General features: G+C 42.9%; 1 protein-coding gene across 2 annotated transcripts in view; it reads right to left on the bottom strand.

The window, feature by feature from the left end:
• Nucleotides 1–2,735: 2,735 nt before the first annotated feature.
• Nucleotides 2,736–23,289, bottom strand: part of ADAMTS2 (ADAM metallopeptidase with thrombospondin type 1 motif 2) — a 169,123-nt gene continuing 148,569 nt past the window's right edge. For both annotated transcript variants that reach the window (XM_051793541.1, XM_051793542.1), the window contains 11 exons: nucleotides 21,938–22,113; nucleotides 17,797–17,930; nucleotides 16,874–16,997; nucleotides 16,181–16,261; nucleotides 14,564–14,727; nucleotides 13,226–13,385; nucleotides 12,445–12,577; nucleotides 10,007–10,214; nucleotides 9,551–9,680; nucleotides 8,423–8,512; nucleotides 2,736–4,118 (listed from right to left, as the gene is read on the bottom strand). In XM_051793541.1, the coding sequence (XP_051649501.1) occupies nucleotides 3,655–4,118; nucleotides 8,423–8,512; nucleotides 9,551–9,680; nucleotides 10,007–10,214; nucleotides 12,445–12,577; nucleotides 13,226–13,385; nucleotides 14,564–14,727; nucleotides 16,181–16,261; nucleotides 16,874–16,997; nucleotides 17,797–17,930; nucleotides 21,938–22,113 (1,864 nt within the window). In that variant the 3' untranslated portion in view covers nucleotides 2,736–3,654. The remainder of the gene's footprint in view (nucleotides 4,119–8,422; nucleotides 8,513–9,550; nucleotides 9,681–10,006; nucleotides 10,215–12,444; nucleotides 12,578–13,225; nucleotides 13,386–14,563; nucleotides 14,728–16,180; nucleotides 16,262–16,873; nucleotides 16,998–17,796; nucleotides 17,931–21,937; nucleotides 22,114–23,289) is intronic.

Below are 23,289 nucleotides of genomic sequence, written 5' to 3'. Positions count from 1 at the left end.
TTATTTATAAGCCTGCTTTAGTTTCTGGGGATTAGGTTACATTAAAATACCACTTTGTGCTCATTATGTCTCAAAATGCAGCACCTGGGCAACAGCAAACTGGTTACAGAAGGCACATTATGATGATGCTCTTGCCCAATTACAACATTTTAGAAAAGATGAAACGGTTGTCAAAGTCCAACCAAGCAAAACAAAAAAATAAAAGACCAAATTTTCCACTACATGACATGGAACGAAGATCAGTTGAGAGGAAACCCCCACCTGTTGCCTGAGGCTGCTTTTTGTTTATCAGCAGAGCCCTGTGTTGTGTTTTCCAGTAGGAGTGATGAGCATGTTCTTAGGAAACAACCATCATGGGGAACTGCTGCAAAAAAAACCTTCTGAAGAAAGAAGGCATCTTTCCTGGTCTGAAGAGACTTAACTTCCTCCCCCCCTCATACAGCAAGACTGTGAAGGGAAAGTAGCTGGTGGCTCTGCTCCATGAGGAGATGGACCATCATGCTCTCACTGTCTTCAGCAATCTAGACTGAAGCTGCTCCTTCAAATATTTCAGTGTTCCCCAAATAACAGCTAGAGAAATATTCAGTAGAATTAAAACGGTGAGAAACAAATCAAATTAAATCTCCAAAAAAGAGTGAGACTGAGAAGGGAGCAAGCCCTTCCTAAATGCAGATGGCACAAGGCATTGCATTGGGTCTAATGAACACTGCACCTAATGTAGCACCAGACCAGCCCTCTGGGAGGCTGCTCCTGCTCCCTGAGGCAGCAGTTTCCAGCCTATCTGGAAAAATGCTTTTTTTGAGCTGTGGGCACTGCCTCCTGTGGTTTTTCTTCACATTGCCTGGTTGACTAAGCCTGTTCCAAAAGCTAAGGCAGAACAGAATCTATTAGATGAGTTATCTCAGGCTTCTGGAGGTCAGAGCAATGAGTCTCCCCAGAGAGGAAGACTGGTACCATCCAGGCAGCAAATTTCTACCTCCCCATCTGTGTAAATCCAGCCCCAACTCCTTTCTATCCTTGGGTTTGTAAGGTTTTCCCTAAGTTTCATATGCTTGGATGTGCTTCTAGGCTATGAAAAAGCTGGGGGTTGTGGCTTATTTTTATTGTCCACAGAGCTAAAAGAATATTAACTTGAAGGGGAAAAGATGAGCTTTATACTAACCACATCTGTGTAAAGGAAATGTGGAAGGCAAGAAATACTATGACTACAGGCTGGGAGCCCAGATACAGCTTGTGTCTCCCATGGCACAGCAGCTGGAATGCTGTTGATTTAGACACGTCTTCCTTGCTTATAAATAGCATGGTGGGGTTTTTTTCCCTTCAGTGTTCATTTCTACATTGCTCTGTTTTGCACAGATGTGACCTGACCCTACGCTGTTACCAAAACTTGTCCTGTCTGTAGGCAACCACAGATCCCTTGGCACACAGCTCCAGCAGCCAGGCCATGGAGCGGGGCTGGGACAGGACTCTAAAGATAAGCACCCTTTGTAGGAAAACACTCAGTGTTCCAGGAGTTAAAGTCTGTGGTGGGACTCCTGCTGCTGTGCTGCCAAAACTGCAGGGCCTGAGCTTTACTTTTCAAAACCAGAACAGATTGTTGCTTGTGCTGGCTTCTGCTTCCACATCTGCTGCCACGTCTGCTTGGCTCAGGAGATGTTTCCCAGCGCTCTGAACTTTTACCAGGCCTGTTATGCTTCCCTGTCTTCATGGTCTTTGGTGTAACTCCCATCCCTGCACTACCTGAGCTGCTCCAATTGTATCACCTTGGTGCTCTGTAAGAAGGGGCACTTGATGCCAGCACACCAGCTGAAAACATTCCTTCTCTGCTCTGGCCGGTATCTCCATTTTTCTTAGACCAGGTGTTGTGCTTCAAAGACTTCTGGCCACAGTTCAGGCCAGAACAGTCCCACATCTAGGTGCTGCAAAGTCTGAGGTACCTGCAGGCTCTCACCTCCTTTCCAGCAGGAATGGCTTGTTTGGAAGAGGAGACTGGGCGGCTCATTCAAATCGTGGTGGTCGAGGGCAGAAGGCAGGGTCGCAGGGAGCCACGTGTGGTTCACCTGGCAAGACCTGTGAAGCTCTTTGCCAGCAGCCAGACCAGAGAAGAGCTCTCACATTGCTAGAAACGCAGCACATTCCCAATATTTGTGTGACTGTGCATACGGGCTTACTGATGGCACCACTTCAAACCAAGACCAGCTCAGGCTGCAGGATGAGATCTTACTCTCAGACTGGAAAAATCTGAACTGGGAGCCATCAGACCTACCTCCTGCTAAACAGAGGATTTCAGGGAAGCCCTGGGCTCTGCAGGAGGTTTACCAGCAAAGAGGAAACAAGTGGAAGAGTCCCAGCCAGGAAAAAAACTGCTCAGATGTCACCCACAGCAGGAACCAGTCCATGCTCCCTGTCTTGGTGGTATTAGAGCCAAGCTGAATTTATCTTCTGTTCTCCAACCAGGAATTCAAAAAGACCTATGAAAACCATGATGACCCTGAGGGGAAAGGAAGTACTCAAAGGGTTGTCAGGTTATACATCTTAAAGTTTCTAGCAGACCTGGTGCTGTGAATACACGTGTGTGTGTTTGTGTAAGGGCACAGCAAACAGTTGTTCACTTCTGCACCAATAAAGCTCTCCTAAGGAAAGCAAGATAATACAAAATTATTTCCTTGAAAAAAACCTCAGCCTATGGGGGGGGGGGGAAATAATGTTTTTCTTAACAAAGCACCAAAGAAAAGACAACAAGAATCCAGTCATCTTTAAGTTAAACAGAATGTGGGTAGAAAAAAAATCAGACCAATAAAAAAAGCACCAACCAACAACGATCACTGAGGCTGTTGCATTACAGGAATTTAAAGACTACCAAAAATATGGATAATTGTAAACAGAAAGAGTAGGATATTGTCAGTCCAAGTTGGCCAGATCTACCCTACTAAAAGGGTGCATCCAAAAGTTTAGGAGAATCCTTTGAAACTGTTTATGGAAGTATGTAAGCTACTGTTTGCTGTTTTTTAATTTACACATAAATATAGGGCTACAGGATTTTCTATATATTATCTAACACAGACACGGTTCAGAAAGGTACATGAGCAAATGCTGAGCTGTGACCACAGAGGCAGCTCTGCCAAAGTCATCAAACTGAGCCTGGCACATCCTTAGGTACCTTCCTGAACCGGGCTGTGTTAGTGCCGGGGTTTATGCAATGCACAGAAGCATCACAGGATTGCTGACCACCTGCTTGTCAGTGTTAAAGGGATTTATTACAGCTTGGGACTGCTCTCCTCCATACTAAGTGTAACTCCCATTACTATTCCCAAGTGGTTTTACACAGGCATAGAAGACTTAAAAGAGCCCATAACCAAGAAACCTGCTAACCTGGCCTAAGTATTACGGTTTGTTTGGATTCAGTGGAACACTGTGGGGATATTGCACTAATACTCTGCCGTACCCTGTACACCTAACCTAGCCATCAAACTGCTCAGATTAGCACTTATCAAACAATCTGTCATTTCCATTTATAGTAGGCTTGAGAATTTGGCATCTCTGCCATAGCACCACTTTGATTTTTCCCATTTTTAGTCTCTACGACACGGGCAATACTATGATGTTGGTAACATCTCTATAAGAGAAAAATGTTGTTTGTGCCATATTTCCATTTTAGTTTATTTTCCTAAGAGTCTCTTTTTTCATTTTCTCAGCAATCAGCTCCTGAATTCTTTGATTCCTTGTCCTTTCATAAGGTATCCTCCTCCGTGTAATGATGTTGTGCTGTGGTACTTCGTTATCCAACCCATCAACTTTGTAGGGAACATCCACTGCATTGATTTCTGGGTGCTCCTCAGTTGCATTGGAAGGGGGTGCACGTGTTTTGGGAACCTGAGGAGGGCTGGTGGTAGACTGGGTGGTGGACACTCCCACGAGAGGGCTGAGGGTTGTCAGGAGCTCCTCCTCAATGACATTATTCTTATTTACATTAGCATCGGTTACATTGCCGTCCTCTGTTATGTTGCTGTACATGTTACAGGACTTGCAACAGAGCTTATTGTAACCAGGGATGGAGCAGTAACGAGAGAGAACTTCCATGCGACAAAACATTGACTTGTCTCCTTGACAATGATCTTCTGAAAGAGAAAAAGGGAACAGATAAATAAAGAGCATCTTCACATTAATCAGAAAAAGAAACACAGCTGAAGCTTTGGCAGTGGGCAGAGGGTTTGATATTTAAAGTGGGATGTGAAACTGGCAAATGAGCCTTCTACAAGCAGAAGCAGGATTAATATTAAACCTAAAACTCAGCTCACTTCAAGGGCTGCAAAAGCTGATCTGAACTGTTTGTACCGGCCCCATCCAAGCTCTAGATCATAACACTCAAATTTTTGGCCTCGCATTCTGGAAGTGCTACCCTGAACACAGTGCAGCCACAATGAATTGCCTTCCTGTCTTGGTTGCAACTTCAAAACACACTGATAGTGCTGTGTTGTTAAAACCCAAGAAAGTAATCAGGGTATGAAATCTATTTTTTCCCCCTTCACTCCTTTTAATGTTTTTCTGCATCCTAACAGTTACAGTCAGGTGTAACTTGTATTTATCTGGAACATCTCAGGAAAGTCTTATTTTGATGTGTACCGTGTAATTCTCAGAATTAATCCACCTCCCATTGGAGTGATATTTTTGCCAGGTACCTCTGCTCTCAAAACAACAGCCTTGCCTCAGCATGTCCCTTGCTCAAGAGAAAAGCAGTGCATTTATCATGAGGCTTTTCTCCCCCTCCTAGAAGGGAGCTGATATTTTTGGAACAACAAACTCCAGCACGATGGAGTCGAGCCAGTCCATTAATAATTGGGAGACCCGGCAGTAACAAGTCCCAATTTTTGTGTCACTGACAGAAGAACTGTAATAAAAAAGAAATAATGACAATCAATAAGCTTTAAGCTGCCTATAGCTGTTATGACAATTTGCACTATAAAAGAGGTGTTACAGCAGATCCTGATCTTGCTGAAATACAGGTGGCAAATTGTGGGCTGAGGCATTAAAGCTGGACTGGTCAAACAACGCTACTGCCTGAGAAATATAAATAGAAGCCTACTCAGAGGTTACTCAAGCCCTTGTGATTTCTGCTCAGAGGAGGTAGAGGACCATATGAATTGGTGGCAGATGGATGGTGAGGGGTTAGCAGGCTCCTTGGAGAGAAAGCTACCTGTCCTCTGTCCTACATACACACTCCTCAGCTCCCGTGCCTCTGGGATGAAGTAACAGAGCCAGACACTGCAGTGGAGGAAAAATCCCAACACGCAGCCCATGATGAGAGAATCCTCTAAGGAGAGGAGAGGGCTGAGGAGAAAGGCAGGCTGACCAACACTTGGCATCATCAATAACAAAACATTTTCTCTGTGACCAGAGTGCTGAGACAGATGAAATCACTTCTGTCTCTCTCCCTGCTCTTACTACATTTCCACCTACTCTTACAGTAAAGGATGAGTAACTCCAATTACTCGCCTTTATTTAGAGTGCACCCGATGGCAGACAGAGTCAGCCTCTTACTGGAGCTCATATTTCACCCTCCTGCTACGAGCACTGACTTGTGTCAGCAGCCTCACAGCAAAAGAGAGAAGCAGAGCAAATTCAGATACCAAGGGAACTCAGAAAGCGTAGGTGCTGCCTCTTCACTCATCCTCAGTTAACAAAACAGGGCATTGTAGGTGTTTAATTGGCAAACATATCAGTCTAAAATAAACTAATAACTGGTGCTGCTGCTTTAAAAAGCTGGTGCTGGCTGAGGAAAGTGAAAACACCTCCCTTACATTGTATCTATACCCAGATTGTTGCATTTGCTGCAGAAAAGCAAAATTCTGGTTCCTACTTTCAAATGCACCAGTTCATTTTCGTATTTTTCAAATGCTAAACTGAAATGGTGCTGGAAATACAAAATGACTCCTTCCTTAAGAACCTAAGAATAATACTTTGGTTTTGGAGAAATTTTCAGACCAGCCTGTAAGAGCTGGAAGTGTTCATACCTGCGTGCACAGCTCCGTACCAAGGCCTGCATGTGCTTGTGCAGCTTTATACATGTTTTTACATACCCCATAAGAGTCCCCTTTGAACATTTTGCCTTGTGTTGCATGACCCTTATGCATGTTCCTCCACATGGCTTGCAGAATAAAAGCCAACAGATACAACATTTAAACGTGGTTTCAACAAGGCAGGGTTGTTCTTGGCTTTGTAAGGATCACTGAAAGCACCTTTAGAAAAATGCCTTTTTTTTCCTATTAAAAATATGCAGTGTCAAGCTTAAAAGTACACAGAAATAAACCTGCATTATGTAATAAGTTTAGGGACATCTGATAAGTTATATAAATAAACTCTGTAACTTCTGAATGTCAGAATGAAATTTTGATCCTCTATCCAAAGCAAAATATGCAGATTTGCTGAACTTTTATTTATTTTTACTTGCAGTATGCATGACAGACTGGAAGTATATATTCAAAACATCAGTAAGAAAAAAATAAATCAGTTTCACAGTCACTTTGGTACACATTAGTCTCATAAAAAAATATTGAAAAGCAAACTGAATTGGCACATCTTTAATATTATGTTAAATACATACAAAACACTAATAAAATATCCCTGATAAACCAAAGTGCATATAGACATAGTGCACAATGCCCAGATACCTTATTGCACCATTCTCTATAGCCACCCATCTCTTGAAACATCACTAAACATTGTCTATTTAAAGGTAACAGTCATGAATATATTTATACAGTTAAACACCAATTATTTTACATAACAGTATTCAGTGCCAGATACGTGTCTTTGCTTTTTCACTTTGTCATGTAAATTGTTAACATGTTTCAGGAAATTATCATATTAACAGCAAAATTTAAATATGTGATCACATGATAATGACAAGTTTGAAGTGCTACACTGTTGACGACCCAAAGATTCAAAAATGCCACTTTTCCAAAAAATATGATCAAAGCAATAAGGTAGTAATTTGCTCCAAGACTGCAGTTTTACAGTTGATACATTTCTACTATTGGTACTGACTGTCACAAACAGGTTTATGACTTGTGAATTCCAAATCTTCAACACAAACACGGAAGGTGAAGCACGAATGCCAGTTAAATTTCAGTAAGTCAGGCCACAATCCTGTCTTGATGAAGATATGGATATGCACTGTGCAAATTAACCTCCAATTAAATTTACTGCCTTCCAATAGTTATCGTTCAAGTAAAAACACTCCATATGAAGATTAACTCAAGGTACCAGTGTACTGTTTATATTTAAAGCTGGATCTGGTAAATTAATGCCATTTACATTTCAACATTAAGGCATTTTTCTAAAATTCTTCTTCTAAGCAAAAAAAAAGCAATAAAAATTGAGGTAATTCTGTAGTAGTTCACACTGTTATGTTTGCCAGTTGACACATCTAAGAGCACACACACACATACACACACACACACACAACCATACCAGTCAAGTCAGACATGCACATGGTGAAAAAAGACCAAAGATGTAATGAGTATAAACAGCTCCGTGCTGAGCAGCTGGAGACATCGTAGTCATGAAAACATCATATTGCCTCCGCCACGCTGAGAAAAACACCACCACGCAACCTTCTACATGGACCACGCCTGTTCTGCTTAGGGTTTGTTTCTAAAGTGAAAAGTACGCAAAACTGGCAAAAATTGTGCGATGGGAATCAAATGAATGCAGCTTTTCTCAAGGAGAAACACACCAAACCGCCACCGGGAGTTTGGCGAGAGCCGGCGGCGGCGGCGTAGCAGCACGGGAAGCACCGACAGAAACTCAGCTTCTGCTTCCCAGTGAGCCCTCCACGGGTCACAAACGTAAATGTGAGGGTCAGGAATAAAAAGTGAGCAGCAAGGGTGAGGAAAGCAACAGCCCCGCAAAGGAAAATGGAATGAAAAAATTCTTCCACTCATCAGAGACTACCCTGTCAGCGAACTGAAACCAGAGAGTTAGGAGATTTCGGGTTTTTAGATAAAGGAGAACTTTAGCACTACAAGGTGTCATTATTGTGATGTGATCACATTCACAATAAGTTCTCAGTTTTGCTATCAAACTGAACATCAGGAACCAGTAAGAGCCTTTTTTCACCATCATCAAGCAACAAGCAAACCGATCCCAGCTCCCTTTCAGAGGACTGCAACATACTGTGGAGATCCAACTTCACACATCCAACACTTCAAGACCTCCACCACCAGTGCTACGCAAGCTCCAGAGAAGAAAGACACCGAGCACCAAGTGCCTGGTGTGAAAAAACAGATTCAGCCCAAGATTTAAACTTGGCAAAGTCAAGGGAACTTTCCGCATAGAGAGAAGAAGAGAGCAAAAGGCAAAGTCCACACTCGATGTGGCATGCATTTAAGGGCAAAGGCAGAGTTATAAATGGGTCTTTTACTTGAAGATATTTTCTGGATGGGGTAGTCTGGATCAGGTCTTGACAGCCATTGTATCATGTAGGTTTTCTTTGAAGGATCAGAAACGTTTCCTTGAATAGAGAGGGAAAAAAAAAAGACATAACACAACATATGTTAGACAGCATTAAATAGTTGCCCTGTCAGAAGGGGATGAGCTGAGAGAGTGAGTGGGCTCCAGTGGTGAAGGAGCCCAGGGAAGGATTATGACCAGGCTGTGTAGTTTTGGGCAAAGGGTGCTGCTGTTTGGGGAGGTTGCTACAGCTCGTGCCCAGCACTTGACAGCCAACACAAAAGACAGCCCAAAGGCCAGTTCTCCAGCAGCACTTCTCAGGGCAGTGCTACAAATGTCCTCAGAGATATGCAGCCTGGTTTAGTTATACTGCCTTGTTAAAATCATCATGTTGGAGACCATAATTGACAGCTTGCTTCTAATTAATTAGGAATCAAAAGCTACCCTGAGCGATACATCAGGAATAAAAGAAAATTACTTAATAATAGGAATATGTAAAATGATCTCACAGGCATCATTTGCTAACAGCTGAAAAGCTAACAAGGATAAAAGCCTTATTGTCCTGGATTAAGAAGGAAAACAATTATTTATAGGTTTAAAAAACTGAATTAGATAACCCCTGCAGATGACTTGTGTCTGACAGAATGGAAAAAAAGCCCGAAACTGTCGATGGAGATGAGGAAAGCAAAGAGGCATCTTTGTACATGATGCCCTTGCTTAGCCACAACCCAGCAGCCTCCTGCCAAGCCCTGCAGGTCTCAGGGGTGCAGGGCTGTTCTTGGGCAGTGCTCCTCACCCAGGGCAGCTGTTGGCTGCTGGCAGATCCAGCCATCCCCACTGTACCGGGGTCTGCCCCAGACTCTCATGCTGTTCTGAAGCAAGTGCTGCTCCCCAGCAGAAGAGATTGACCACAGGCCCGAGAATCCCATTGCCCACAGAACAGCTCTAAATTTGGAAAATCTGCTCAAAACAGGGATTGTGGAGAACTGCCGCCCCAGGCAGACGTAGCACACCAGCATAAATTCAATGAAGGCGTTGCAAATAAATAAATTAATACTTTCTCAACAAGTACCATACAGTATAGAAGACAAGCACTTACTTGGGCATGGAGGTAGTCTGCAAATCCTTACGTTCTCTGGTTTATTCTCCTTGCACAGGCCAATAGCGTTGTCCCTGGTCCGGCACAGCACCGGGCGATCCTGTGTGCCATTGCCACAGCTGACAGAGCACTGGAAGGACATGCAGCAGTTAGACCCCAGTTCCACTCCTTTGGAAACAATGGATTAGAAATCAGCTTCTGAACTGCCCTTGGTATGAGCTGACAGGGTGCGTTATTTGAACCACTGCGGTACCCACGGTAACCAAGCAAGAGGAAGAACCACTCACTGCTTTTTGTGGTGCACCAGTGACTGTGAAACACTTCAAGAATGGTCTGAGCAATAAACAAACAACTGTAAACCTGAGACATCTATTCACAGAAGCATCCATTCACAGCACCAGGGATGGCATTGCTTGTCAGAAATTAGTTGCTTGAGACCTCCAGGCAGAGACTGACCTGTGACCAGGGTCCTATTCTCCACTGTGCTGGGCACAGCTCCCGGTTGCAGGGCCTCCTGCCCTCGGGGCGGTCGTTGTTGCAGTACTTGGTGTGAACAGACCGGTTTGTGTTGTCGTGGAGGGGCTGGATGCATCGCACCGATCGCACCTGATACCCTGTTTTCCCACAGGTTTTGCTGCAAGGCTCCCATTCTCCTGTAACCCATCTGGGTTGGTGAAAAGAGAGGAAGGTGAGTAAAATTCCCTCCTAAATTAAGTGAGCTCAGACTGGCCATCTCTAACTCCGTAACACAGGTTCAACACAACGTTAACACTAGTTCTGATACAGAAAAAGAAGATATGAAAAACCATAAGCAGTTATGGTGAGGGTTATTTGAACATGCACCTGAAATATCATTAAGATGACACAGATCTTTAATATTAATTGTTCCCATTACTTCTGAGATGAGCATTATTCTTACTTTGCCACATTTGCTTTGACTTTAAGCTGGCTTTTACAAGACTGCACATAAAAATATGGTAGCTTTTATGTCAAGAGCAGCCACCCAAGGGTGCTGCTGAGCTTCCCAGGTCTTGGTGCATGAGATGTGCCTTGTCTCATAATGTAGCATTCACCAGCCACCCCCACAGCTGGTTCCCATAGGAGTGAAGCCAAAACATCTGGACTAGAAATGCAGTTCCAGCCTGGCCCATATCTGGGCACTCCACGGATGACGCTCTTGGTCATGTTAGGCACCATCAGCTGAAGTACTGTCAAACCCAGCTACTACCCAGTGCTGTGTGTGCTGAGCTTGGGCAAATTGGGGTCTTCAGCATCATAAATGTTTGATTTTGGGGAAGGCAACACTCCACTGAAAACCGTAGTGTCTGAGTTCATAATGTGCAAATCATTTTGGCCACTGAAAAATGAAACCTATGGTTTGTAATGTGGTGTATTTCAAAACATCGCTGATCACCCAAACCAGCTCATGAATTACAGCTACAAATTGTAGGGAACTTAGAGAAGAGCAACAGGGACAGACAGGACCAGCGGACATTTACATAGAGTGCTGAAAGCTTGGTTATAATTAAGAAGGTATACAGCAGTCTATAAATATTTACAGAGTGCAGTGATCTACCAGATGGAAATATTGTTCCATTTAAACAGTATTCATGGGATAAACTTAAACAAAAAACATACACAGTCTGATGAAACACCCTGAGTTTGAAGGAATTGTCCTACAGTACTCATAAAATCCTGGGTTTAGAAATAGTCAGGAAATAGCATGGGGACGAGGCACTGCACTACAGGCTGCAATTAAACAAAAAGTAACTATTTCACCCAACTTTCTCTTTGTAACCTACGGAAATTACCCAGCTGTGGAGAAAAGTGAGTGCTGTGGAGCACCAAGCCATGAATCCTGAGGTGACTTCTGATACAAAGATGAGTTTTTCCCAGTGGTGAAGAAGCAGCATATTAGTGTAGTGGGTGTCAGAGAGCTTCATAAAACCCCTTAAATAATTGCCTCTCCTATGTACAAGAGCAAAATGCTCCGATGACTTTCTATGGAAACAGAGGTGACTGAAACTTCAGGGATCCAAGTACAATTTAGGATCCTATTGAGTCTTTGTGGTACCAAAGTCCAATTATATTTGCAGCTAAAAGGAGAATACAGTCCTTTCCAGAGAGCCTGAGATAGAGTTAGGTCATTACTTTGGTTTTCCAGTAAATAAATGTTAAACCCTGACCATGCTGAGTTTATGGGGCACAGTTTCTTGCCTTTTCTCTTTCAAATATTTTTTTTGAAAGGAAGTTAGGAAATATTGTGTGGTATGTTCTATTTATTTGCTGTGATTCCTGGAATCTATAGTTGGTCCCCAGAGATAAAAGCTGGGATCAACATACTCCTTTCTTGTTGCAGTAGCAGCACAAGGAATATATGAGTCCTACATGTGGCAGGAATAACCTGCTGCCAGTCAAAAAAATCATCTGTAAAATGTGCATTAAAATATTTATAACACTTGACTATGTAGAGCAAAGATTAAGGTAATAATGGGCATATCACGCTGTAGGAGGGCAGCCAGAGAAATTTAACAGGTCAAATATTTTTCATGCATTTAAATGTCAAAAAATATGAACTTCAGGAAGATTTGGATTTGAGAGTCTGGATGACATTGGTTTCCTTATGTAGCACTGTGTACATTTCTTCTGACACAGTTAATTCACAGTGTGTAAAATCAGCTGAATTTGTGTCTATTTTGTGCTACCTCAAGATGGCCTGAACACAAACGTCTGGATCAAGGCAGCGCTTCTTTTCTAATCCAACTGAGGTCATAAGTAATAGGACCCAGCAGTCCCAGAAACAGTATTTCTATGAGCTGAATACACAAGTGCTGGGTGGGTGTGATGCCTCCTGCCCCCTCCCAGGGAGCAGTGCTGTGGGCAGGGATGCTTACATGGGCTGGGAGCACTCCTGGAGGTTGCACACCCTGCGGATGGGCTTGGGCTTTTGGATCACCTCGCAGAAACTCCGATGAACCATCTTGTGGTCCGTCTTCCTCCGGCAGCCGTACTTGGTGAACTGGTAGCCTGGAGAAAGACACTCCTCTTATTCTCAGTACTGGTAAATCTCACAGAGGACTCACGTTTCAAACAAACTGCACACACGCTGTCAGAGGTCGCAGTAGGAGCTGCGCGCGACCAAAGGAGCTCTAAACCGCACCAGATTAACACGTATTCATGCGAACTGAACACCCAGAATTGCTCACCCCCTTCATTTATTTACCACAGGCTTTAATGAGAAGAACAACAAGATTTAACATTTCAAAAACATTCTGCACATCTGCCCAGCCACAGTCCAGCACTGCAGCCTGACCTGGGGAACAGCATTGGGGTTCGCATCTGGCCCCAAAAGCAGGAGTCTGACCTTGCAAGGTCCTCGCCACAGGATGTGCATTTACAAAGGGCTGCCCCATGGCATCTTGAGGTTTGTCACCTTCACAGCTCAGAGACTCTCATCCAAATCTTGGACATTTGTCCAATTTTTCAGTTTCATAAGCATAAATCAGACATGAGCCAGCCCAGAACTGCCCCCAAACTATTTAAGTCAGATTTTAACTCCATTTGTTGTTTATATTTCTGTTACGTAACTTAAATGAAACCCCTCCTACACTCCTGTTCTCCCCAGGGTCTTGTGGCAATGAATCAATTTTAAATGGTCTGGGATCTTGTTTTTACCTCCTCCACAAGGTTTTGAACACTGGGACCATTTCTTCAAAGCCCATTCATATGACACTGAGTCCTCTTCCAAAACATTATTATTATCTACATTCAAGGAATCTTCATGGATCATGTACTTGTAAGTCAAAGATATCTTGGCACCACCATGAGGAATCACCTAGTAAGCAAACCAGAGGTAAGTAAAAAAGATACGAAAAACTGATACCAGAAGCTCTGTGAGATGACATGAATAGGGACCATCATGGCTCAAATATAAAAACATCCCCAGAGGGATTTAAACCTTTTAGCTGCACTCAACAGATTTTTTTTTCCCTGATGAAATAGTATATCCTTATGACATAGAGTTTCTAAACTGCATATTAAGAAAGACTGTTGTTGATTTAGACTTATTTTTCTTGCCAGCATTGGACTGGCTTCATGATACTAAATTTTTTCCATATCCCATCATAAAGGAAGAAAATTTTGTGCTAAAACGATAATGGATAGTTCCACTAAAAGACAAAGCAAATTCAACTGCAGAGATAACTGAAAACAGCAAAGAAAACTGCTTATATTTCTGATAAAACACAAATATTCTTATGATAACTTATGATAGTTCGGCAAAGCTTGTTATTTAATCTTGACAGAAATATAAACTATTTAGAAAGAGTTTTTGTTATCACACTGCACTAAGACAAATGCAAGAAAACAGAACACAATGAGAATAAACTGAAAAATATTGGTCCTTTGGAAACATAATATTTATTCCTCCTTTGGAGTTCAGCTGGTGTAGATCAACACATTACAGCTGTTTTCAGAGGTATTCTGGACCAACTTATCCCTACTCCTCTAAGTCTATCATTTGCTGGTTTGTAATGAAAAAAGAGTGTAGTTGGGTGGTTTTGGGAACTGTGGAACTGGCTGTGCCCTGACAAAGGGAGCCTGGAAGCACAAGACTCCTGCGTCTGCCTTTGCAGGATATATTTCCAGAACATGGATGGGAAAAGGATCTATTAGATCAAGCTGACTTGAACCACTTTGACCTTTTTTAACTTATGCTCTCATGTCAGATGTGAGAAGTAAGCTGCAGAGTCTCTCCACAGTGGTTGATTGCTAGGCCGTCCGCAGGAAATAATCAGGAGAGCTGGTTGCTCAACACTTAAGGCTGAGTTATAACAACTCTTGCACAGAGCAATGAATTAGGAGAAAGGAATCAAAATACATCTTCTATTGTCTTATAACTGAAGCAGATGTCTTCTTTTAACTCACAAGAGGAATCTAAATTATATGATAGCCCATTATGGCTCTGTAACCCTGACACTGTGTTCTGTGGGAGATGGTTTTCGTTTGACTTACCAGAATAACTATCCCATTACGCAGCGGTCCCATGGTCTGCACCGTTTCTCTATCATCGTCATTCCGATATTCCCACTCCACACCCATGTCAATAAATACTTTGGAGTCTGGCACATAGTTGTCTTCACTAAGAATGAATTTCCCCGTCTCACGGTTTTTAATAGCTAGGAACAACACAAGAGAAGTGAATACGAGAGGTTTGCTTCTCATCTCCGGTTTTGTTCTGCTCCTGTCCCAGTGGAAGAAGCAGATAAGGCCAGTCTGAATTTTCCTCTGTTCTCTCACAGGTTTGGAACGACTTTTTCAGGTGTCTCATTGAAGTGCCAATGCTTTTCTGCTCAGCTCCAGAAACATCAATTGTCCTTTTTTTCCCTTTTTCATTGCCTGCCTTGCCAGAGAAATGAGGCCAGCCCGGCTGCACCGCGGGGGTCCAGCTGCCTTCTCCCAGCTAACAACTTCTAAATCCACTGGCCAAATCCGAGCCAATTTGAGAGCTGGTGGGGGTCCCAGGGCTATTCAGCTCTTTCATATGTTCTAAGGCAGCTCAGGAGGCTGTTACTGCTCCATCAGAGAAAGGCTACTGGGCTAACCCCCAGCAGGTCCCCACAGCAAGAGAGAGACACTTAGAAACAGTATTAATTCTCCTGCTCAGATCCAGTCCTGACAGAGACACAGCCCTGTTAAGCTCCTGCTGCTTTGCAGGCACCTGCCACTGCACACAGCACCTGGTTCCTCTGCTCCAGATCCCACCAGTGCTCCATCCTTCACCTGGAGAGACTTCAGCCACCTTTGTATTAGGACAGGTTTTCAGCTGAGATGGAAAATTTGCCCTTCTCGTTAGCAGAAGCAGGGACTGTTTGTTATTTAACACCGGATTTTAACTCCATTTTCTCTCAAGCAGCCATCTGAGCACCCTGGTCCCTCAGCCCTGGCCTCAGCAGCTGTTCGTGTCCCTGCACAGCACTTACCCCACACCGACAGAACTTTGTCTGAACTTGCAGCAAGGGAAGCATTCAGTGGTGAGAAATTGGGATGACTCACGATACAATTAGCAGACCATTCGCTGTGAATCTACCTCCAATTAGTGGCAGCCTATTAGACACTGCTTCCCATTGATTACAGGGCAGGGGAGGAGCAGATTTCAATTACCTCCTAAGCTGCTGCATTGATTTGGCAACCTCATGTCAATACTGTTAGCAATGGGGCAGAATCTGGAACGTATTTGGATGTAGCTGGGAAAGACTGAAGATGGGTAGCACATTGTAAAAGATGCACACAAAGACCATGGAATCATAGAATGGTTTGGTTTGAAAGGGACCTTAAAGATCATCTAGCTCCAACTCCCATAGGATGATGCATTGCACCCCATGAAATAATTTAATGCCTCTCAGCTTTCACACATGCACATCCCAACACAGAGATCTGGGACACCAGGGAACACAGCACAGGGAAATCAAGTTGCCAAACAAGTTTCCTAATTTACCATACGTGAAGAAGGTACGTGGTGTGGGAGGATAATGGGTAAACAAATGCATAAACACATTGTCAGGCTCCAAAGACAAAAATAAACAGTAGAAAAAATTATTCTGACTGAAAATTTTCCTACTTGTTACTTACCAAGATTATGAGTGGTGGCATCTGTTTCCTGTATAAGTAAATGTCTTGCACCAGCAGGAATTTCAAACATCTTAATGTGTCCTATATTGCAGTATTCGAAAATATAGTAATGGGTTAGTATGCCACAAACAGGAAGGGTCTGTCTTAGGTTTTTAAATAAATCTTATTTTCTGAAAGCAGGGTGTATTACAACAAGCTAATCCAGCATCATTCCCATCCCTATTTCCGTGCCAGGTGATGGAACATAACAGGGACAAAGGGCTTTGGGGCAGAAGAAAGATGCCTTTAAATGTCATCAACAGACTTTGCTTCAGACTAAGATGGGCTTTGAGTGCCTTATGCACCCCAGATACCAGGCAATCTGCTGTCTGATAGTGAGTGATGATGACATATTATTGCAGCACTCCAGTGACTTGGACAGAGCAGGTGAGTGACATCAGCAGCCCAAGAAAGTCCACAGCTCTCCAACAAGGAGCAGGGAAGCCCTCCTCTGGGCATGCACTGATCAGCTTTAACTGATCATTGGACAGAAGCCTTATTTTCAAATTCTAGACACATCTGGACACATATTGTTTATTGGAATTAATGGTGCTGCAAACAGTTTGTAATTTTCCTGGTACTTTCCATGAGACAGAAGAGATCAAGCAAAAATACCCTGAATTCCCCAGGACAAACCACGCTGAATGCACTGACCTTGTTTCTTTGGTACTCTTGAAAATGTTCTTTTCACCACTTTGCAGTGGGTATTATCTCCTCCACAAACACCACACTTATCTTCCTGCTTCGTGGAACCTATGACCCTGTCACACCCAACTTTCTGTGCACAAAAGAGAGAAAGAGTCATTCTTATTTATCCACTCTTCAAATGAGCCTTCACTTCATATATCAAACCCCAGACTTCTGCATCAGTAAAGCAGTACACCTGGTAGTATTTTCCTGCAAGATCAACACCTAACCAGATTTTAATATTTCCAGTTCCTATAAAAGCTGTCAATTGGGTGATTATATTTTCATATTATGCTTCACAGTGGTCCTCTTACTGAAGGAACAGTTGAGGAAAAGCTCTTAAGCCTCAGCTTGTCTTCAGGCAGCTGCTTAAATTCCAGGAGGATCAATGCATCTATACGAGGATAAGAACCTCCCCCAGTGCTTTGATAGTCAGAGACTCTAATTCCATTGAAAGATGACCTGCAGCAGATCCTGACTTAGAGGAACTGTCATTGATTTTTTAAAAATAGCATGATCAAATACAGAGAGAATGCACATCAGCCACATCCTAACACCACTTTCCTTGAAAGCTGCTGCGTGTTCCTATTTCATTGTACATTCCACCCCCACTAAACCTCAGCAGGAAAAGCTTCCCTTGAAAGCCAATTGTAATAGTTCATCTCAAAATGCTGCATGAAATATTACTTGTGTAGGTAGGTGCTTTTGGAACTGAGTCACAGGCATGGCAACTGTGAATATCACACATAATATTGTGACAATAATCCTAATGAAATCTCCTTATTGCCTGAAGCGTTATTATACTTAGCCATTCTTGGAGAGAAGCACTCAGGCTACATTTTAATTGTTGTCACAACAGTGAGCTCTGAAAGGAGCCATCAAACACTCACCAAGCAGTCTCCCCTCACACAGATGCTGTAAGCATCCTTGTAGGAGCAGCGGGTCCCATCGTGTACCATCCTTTTCATGTACACCACATCCCCTGTCTCCTTTGATTCACAATACAGGTGGCACCTCTCCTTAGCTGAAAAAAAAAGTAAAATTGTGAGTGTTCATCTCCCACAGTTTAATAGCTGACATTGTGAACAGCACTTTATCAGTAGTGTTAGCTCTCTCTTCTTCCTTGCACACGAAATGTGGTACCCCAGAAATCATCGATGCTTGTCCCCTTTCAAAGGCTCTGTGATCATTTGGAAACTGCTGAATCCTAAAGCACCTGTGTGTTACCATTAGGAGACAGACTTGAAAACAACAGATCATTGACTTCGATGGGGGGATCTATTTAATCCTTCAAAGATGATCCAGTCTGGCGAGGATTCTTCAGTCTGCTCCACAACTACCTGTGAGAGATGCAAGTTTCTCCTGCACTGCACTTAAATCTGAAAAAAGCCAAAGCAACTTTGCCATTATAAGCAGCTGTTTGACACTGAATGAACCTGGCATCCAAAATTTCTTCAGGAACAGCTGAGCCATAGCATTTCCTCCTAGTCATGAAGTTAATTTTTCCTCGTGGTCGTACTTGTATTTACGATAATTTAAATCATTAAACAAGATGAGATGTCAAAAAGAATCAGAAAAAAACCTATTTTTTACTGCTAACACATGCACAAACAGCCAGACAAGTGGTATTTTCTCTAATCTGTTCCAAAGAGCTAAGAACAAAAAACAAAGCTGAAAATGGCTAGTCAGTGACTAAATAAAGTTTTATTCCACTACTGTATTTCATTTTATCCATTTCTCTTGCTGTCCTCAGCCCAATAATAGGATTCTATGCTTTCTTTGGCACTGAAGAGCAGATGGTCTTTCTGTTAGATGAAACAAATAGAGATTCTGCTATTTTAGCATGATTAAAAGTTGGGACATTTTTCCCACCATTTAAAACAATAATGACCCTTCCATTATAGCAGTTCAATTGATATAAATCTTCACAGGCCCTTTGCGTTCTTCCCCCATACAGTTCCATGGCCTCTGCCCTCTTTTTATAAAGTCCTTGTTATTGCTGTTGATGTCCTCAAGGCTGCTGGGTATTGGTACATCAGAGACCTTTGTTACTCTTCCCAAATAATGCAGAGATGTCACGCTAAGAGTGTAGGGTCTAGTCTATTGAAACAGGTACTTTGCGTTTTTTGTGCAAATCCTTCATAGGCGACTATTAAGATCATAATGATGGCAGACCTAATGTATTTGCATATGTTAGAAATATTAAATTATGCACAAGACAAGGGGGTGTTCACACCACCCCCCTGGGTACGTTCCCACCCCCACCCCATACATAGCACGCATTCACTGCACGCGATTCAGGGAAAATATCAGCAGGTCTGACTGGGTGCCAACAGCTCTGTACAAGGGCTCTATTTTAGAGATGGTTCTGTTCCCACTGCTCCATGGGAACAATAAATGTGCAAGTGCTGTTAAATTGGACCCTGTTAATTGCAAAGAATTGTTTTCTTCCTATTCACTGGTGTTGGGCATAGTAGAGGTGCAGGAGCACGGATGTGATGTGTGCCTGTCCATTCCCTGCTCCCCATGAGCTTCCTTCTCATTTAATTGAGGCTGGGAGCTAATAGCCAATGTCACACTCTGCTGCGCTGGCAGATGCACGACACAGGGGTCTGTGAGCACAGCAGGGGCGAGGAGATGGGGTGCTCAGAGGGCTTGGAGCAGGAGACAGGCCATGGCACAACAGGGCATTGGGATGCTCAAGCACACACTGGGGTGTATCCCAGCTCAGCTTTTCTCTGCCCGCAGCGTGAGGTGCTCCTCTCTGTTCCTGTCCCATACACAATGTGCCAGACACATCCAGCTGAGCTGTGTGTGAAATGTATGGATTTATGTCACTTCTGAGCCACGACTGCACAAAGTATGTCACTGATATGCCTTATCTTTACAAAAGGGAGTTTTAAATAGATTGGAGTTCAAGCGTAAGCCACCCTCTGGCCTTGCTTTCACACAAAAGCTGTTCCCTTTAATAACCCTGCACAGGTAAATGGAACTCTCAAGGTGTGTGCAGTCATAGCACAGATATATGGGAAACCAGTGGTGCCCAGGGATCAGTGCTCAGACATCAATGAGCTGATTTCTGACCCAGAAGCCATTGAATCTAATAGAAAAAAAATCTGATTAGCTTCAGTGGTCTTTGCAGCAGACTGCTCCAAAGCCTAAAGCAGAAGCAAAGGTCCTGCAGGCCACAGCATTCATCCCCTCACCCTGTGCCAGCAAAGCTATTCCATGAAATTAAGCTGTGAGGCTGTGTCTGTGCCTTTGAAAATCCCAAACTGACCAAGATGGCATGAAAAGAATGAGGGAACCCTGAGAACTGTTTGGGAAGAAAGTCAGGCAAAGTAATTGCAAGGAATTTGCTATTAATTTCTGGCAAAGTATCCTCTCACTGGAATGCAAAATGATTCACCCAAAGTGACCCTTCCCCTCCCAGCAATGGGTGCTGGGCTGAGGGCAGGGTGGGTGCCCAGTACCTGCCCCTTGCCAGGGTGACCCTGCCCTCATGGCTTGTCATTCAAGTGAAGCGATACAGTTTAAAAACATGTTCAAGGAGCTGAGACTCATTGCCCCCCGCCTTTTTGTTTGGTAAAACATCTTCTCAGTGTATTTCTGGCAGTAGCAGACGTGGCAGTAGCACAGCAACAGCCCTCATGGCCCAAATTAACCAGCTGCACTTCCACTGACAGTTAAGCCGAGGCATTAACAGGAACATTTTTGTCCTAAGAGGTGATCTCTGCCGAGGTGCCAGAACACCAGCCTGACCATGCTGGTTGAGACCCAGCACCCATCCAACCCAACACCTGCCTCCAACAGTGCCAGCAGTATTTTTGCAGGAAGATGTAAGAACAAACTGGATACTCTTCTCAGAATATTCTCCAAGTTCTTTTTAAACTGCAGGTTGGGGGCTTCCGAAGTCATGGCAGGAACTTGGTGTTTAATAGCTCTTTATGAATTGTAGAACTGTCAAGAATTTTTCTAAATCATTTTTAAAACTTTCTGGCATCTGCAAGTTCCTGTGACAGTGAATTCCAGGATAATTAGATACTGTGTGGAAAAGTACTTCCTCTTATTTGTTTTAAATCTGCCACCTGATAATTTTATTTGATGTTCCCAGGCTTGGGAACATTATAATCATTCTGTGTTCAGTCTCTTAGTGCCACTCACAAATCTGTAACTCTATCTTTTTAATCTAAATCCTTGTTTTTTCAGGGTGGGAAGTCCTGGTTTATCCAAACTCTCCTCATCCAGAAATCATTGTTTATGTTTGATTTATTATGGCCTTTCTGAGTTCAACTGTAGGTTTTTTAGCAACATGGGCAGCAGTGAGATGGGCACAACCTGAGCTGCTCCGGCCAAATATTTAAAATGCAGACACACCGTGCAGGTACTCAGGGGCAGATCAGTGTTCTCCATCCCTCTCTTGACAGTCACTGAACTGATGTTTTCCTAAAGCTATTCCCAACTCCCAGCCTTTCTGTTCAGAGCCCACCTTGTCTACAGACCCATACACACACACACACACACACCAATTTTCCCCCCCGTATCCGTTACTAGCATTCATTAATACCAAACTTCTTTTGCCATCTTCAGTCCCTTTGTGTCACAAGGTCCTTCTGCAGCTCTCACAGTGCCCTGCCCTAGTTTAATTAGCCTCAGTAATTTTGTGACCTGAGTAGATTTTGTCACCTGGTTTGTTCCCTTTCCCTGCTCTCTACCATATCCAGCAGCACCCATGCTGCCAGCACCCGTCTTTGTGGACACATCCTCCCATGTAAAACCATTCCCTTTTGTCTCATGATGACTCAATTTAAGAGCTCTCATTGGAGAACAGAGTCCAAAGTCTCTGAAAATCCAAGTACATTGTATGAATTGGATCACTCATACATACACTGATACTCACTGATTCCTCCAAACAACTCATAACAGATTTGGGAGGCATCATTTCCCTAGAAGAAGTTTTACCTCTCCCTATATAGTTTTAATTGATATTTTCAACCGATTTTGGTTTTCATAGGAAAAGGAGCTACTCACCATCGACATGTTCATAGGGGAGCCAATGGTGTTTTGTGTTCTGGTACTCAAAGTAGGGGTCCCACTGCCTGCATTGCTCCTCTCTGAAATCCTCAAAGTCCTTGGGACAGTCCTGTGTGTTGCACAGCTGGAACTCGTAGCTCGGCCCCACACACGTGCGGCCTCCGTTGGCAGGACTGTGGTGGGGAGAGAAACCCACTGTTAGTTTTGCCATTAATGGATGAATTGAGTGTCTATCAAATCTTTTGAGGAGCAGTTTAATTCCCAGTCGTGTCAGTAGGCACTTGGAGAAGCCAGTGCTGTATTTCTGATATGGAAAAAATATATTTCCCTTCAAAACCCACTGTCACCATTTAGCTCTTAAAAACCAATTTCTGCAAGCAGAGGCTCAAACCACTTGATAACTGCAAGAAAAGTCATTTTCTTGGTGTAGCCAGGAAAGGGAAGCACAAGCAGATGAAGCAAGTCATCCACATTCACCCCTAAGCCAGCAGCACACCCAGCACAGCCCAGCTTTGTGCTGTGTCCCCAGGCAGATGTGCCCCAGGTCACTCTCACATCCAGCAGAGCTCAGGAGCTGCAGCTGGGTTTGCACCCTCTTCCAGAAAACATTTTCAATAGTGCATTGGGCTTTTCCTACATGAAAATAGATTTTACAACTAAATCTGTGCCCGCAGTTATAAAGGTCACTTTCGTGTTGCCGATGTAATAAAGGCTGAAATGAGAACTGCCAAATTTTTTCTTAACAGAACAATTTCCATTGGAAAATGCTGCATCATAAAACTTGATTTGTTTTAAAAAATCAATGATAAGATGATTTTTAACACTAGTCAAGTTCAAGTGCTTTATCAACACAAACTAAGAAATTCAATGTTAAAAATATTCTGTCTGGTAAAATAATTTAATTCTGACAATTGTTTCAGTTCTTGCTGTTAGGATCTTGACATTTTATGATACCACACTAAGATAGCAATAATTATACATATCATATTATTTGTATATACCAATCTTTATTCAATATACTTTACTTGCAGTATTACTGAAATTGAATCATTCTGAGTTATCTAGATGGCTCATATGTAAGTTATTGAAGCAAAACCATTCAAAATTCCTAAAATTAACTTTGGAGAAGGTTCTGATCTCCAGAACTTTGTTCCAACTTGGAACGAAAACCATTTGAAAATATTTTAAGACCTTCTTGTTGAAATATCCTAAAAAGTGGATTAAAGAAAACTTTTTTAAAAGGTTTTAAAAAAAATCCAGCAAATCCTTGCCGTCATTTCATGCTCACATATTGAATCAAGACATATATAGGGCCCTAAACTTTTACTTATGTTTTACACAGTAGTGTA

Source organism: Manacus candei, unplaced genomic scaffold (genome assembly GCF_025592945.1).
Source record: "Manacus candei isolate 608988 ecotype Guabito, Panama unplaced genomic scaffold, ASM2559294v1 h1tg000037l, whole genome shotgun sequence".
Taxonomy (NCBI): domain Eukaryota; kingdom Metazoa; phylum Chordata; class Aves; order Passeriformes; family Pipridae; genus Manacus; species Manacus candei.
The sequence above is the reverse complement of the archived record's forward strand: the minus strand, read 5'-3'. Positions and strand labels throughout refer to the sequence as shown.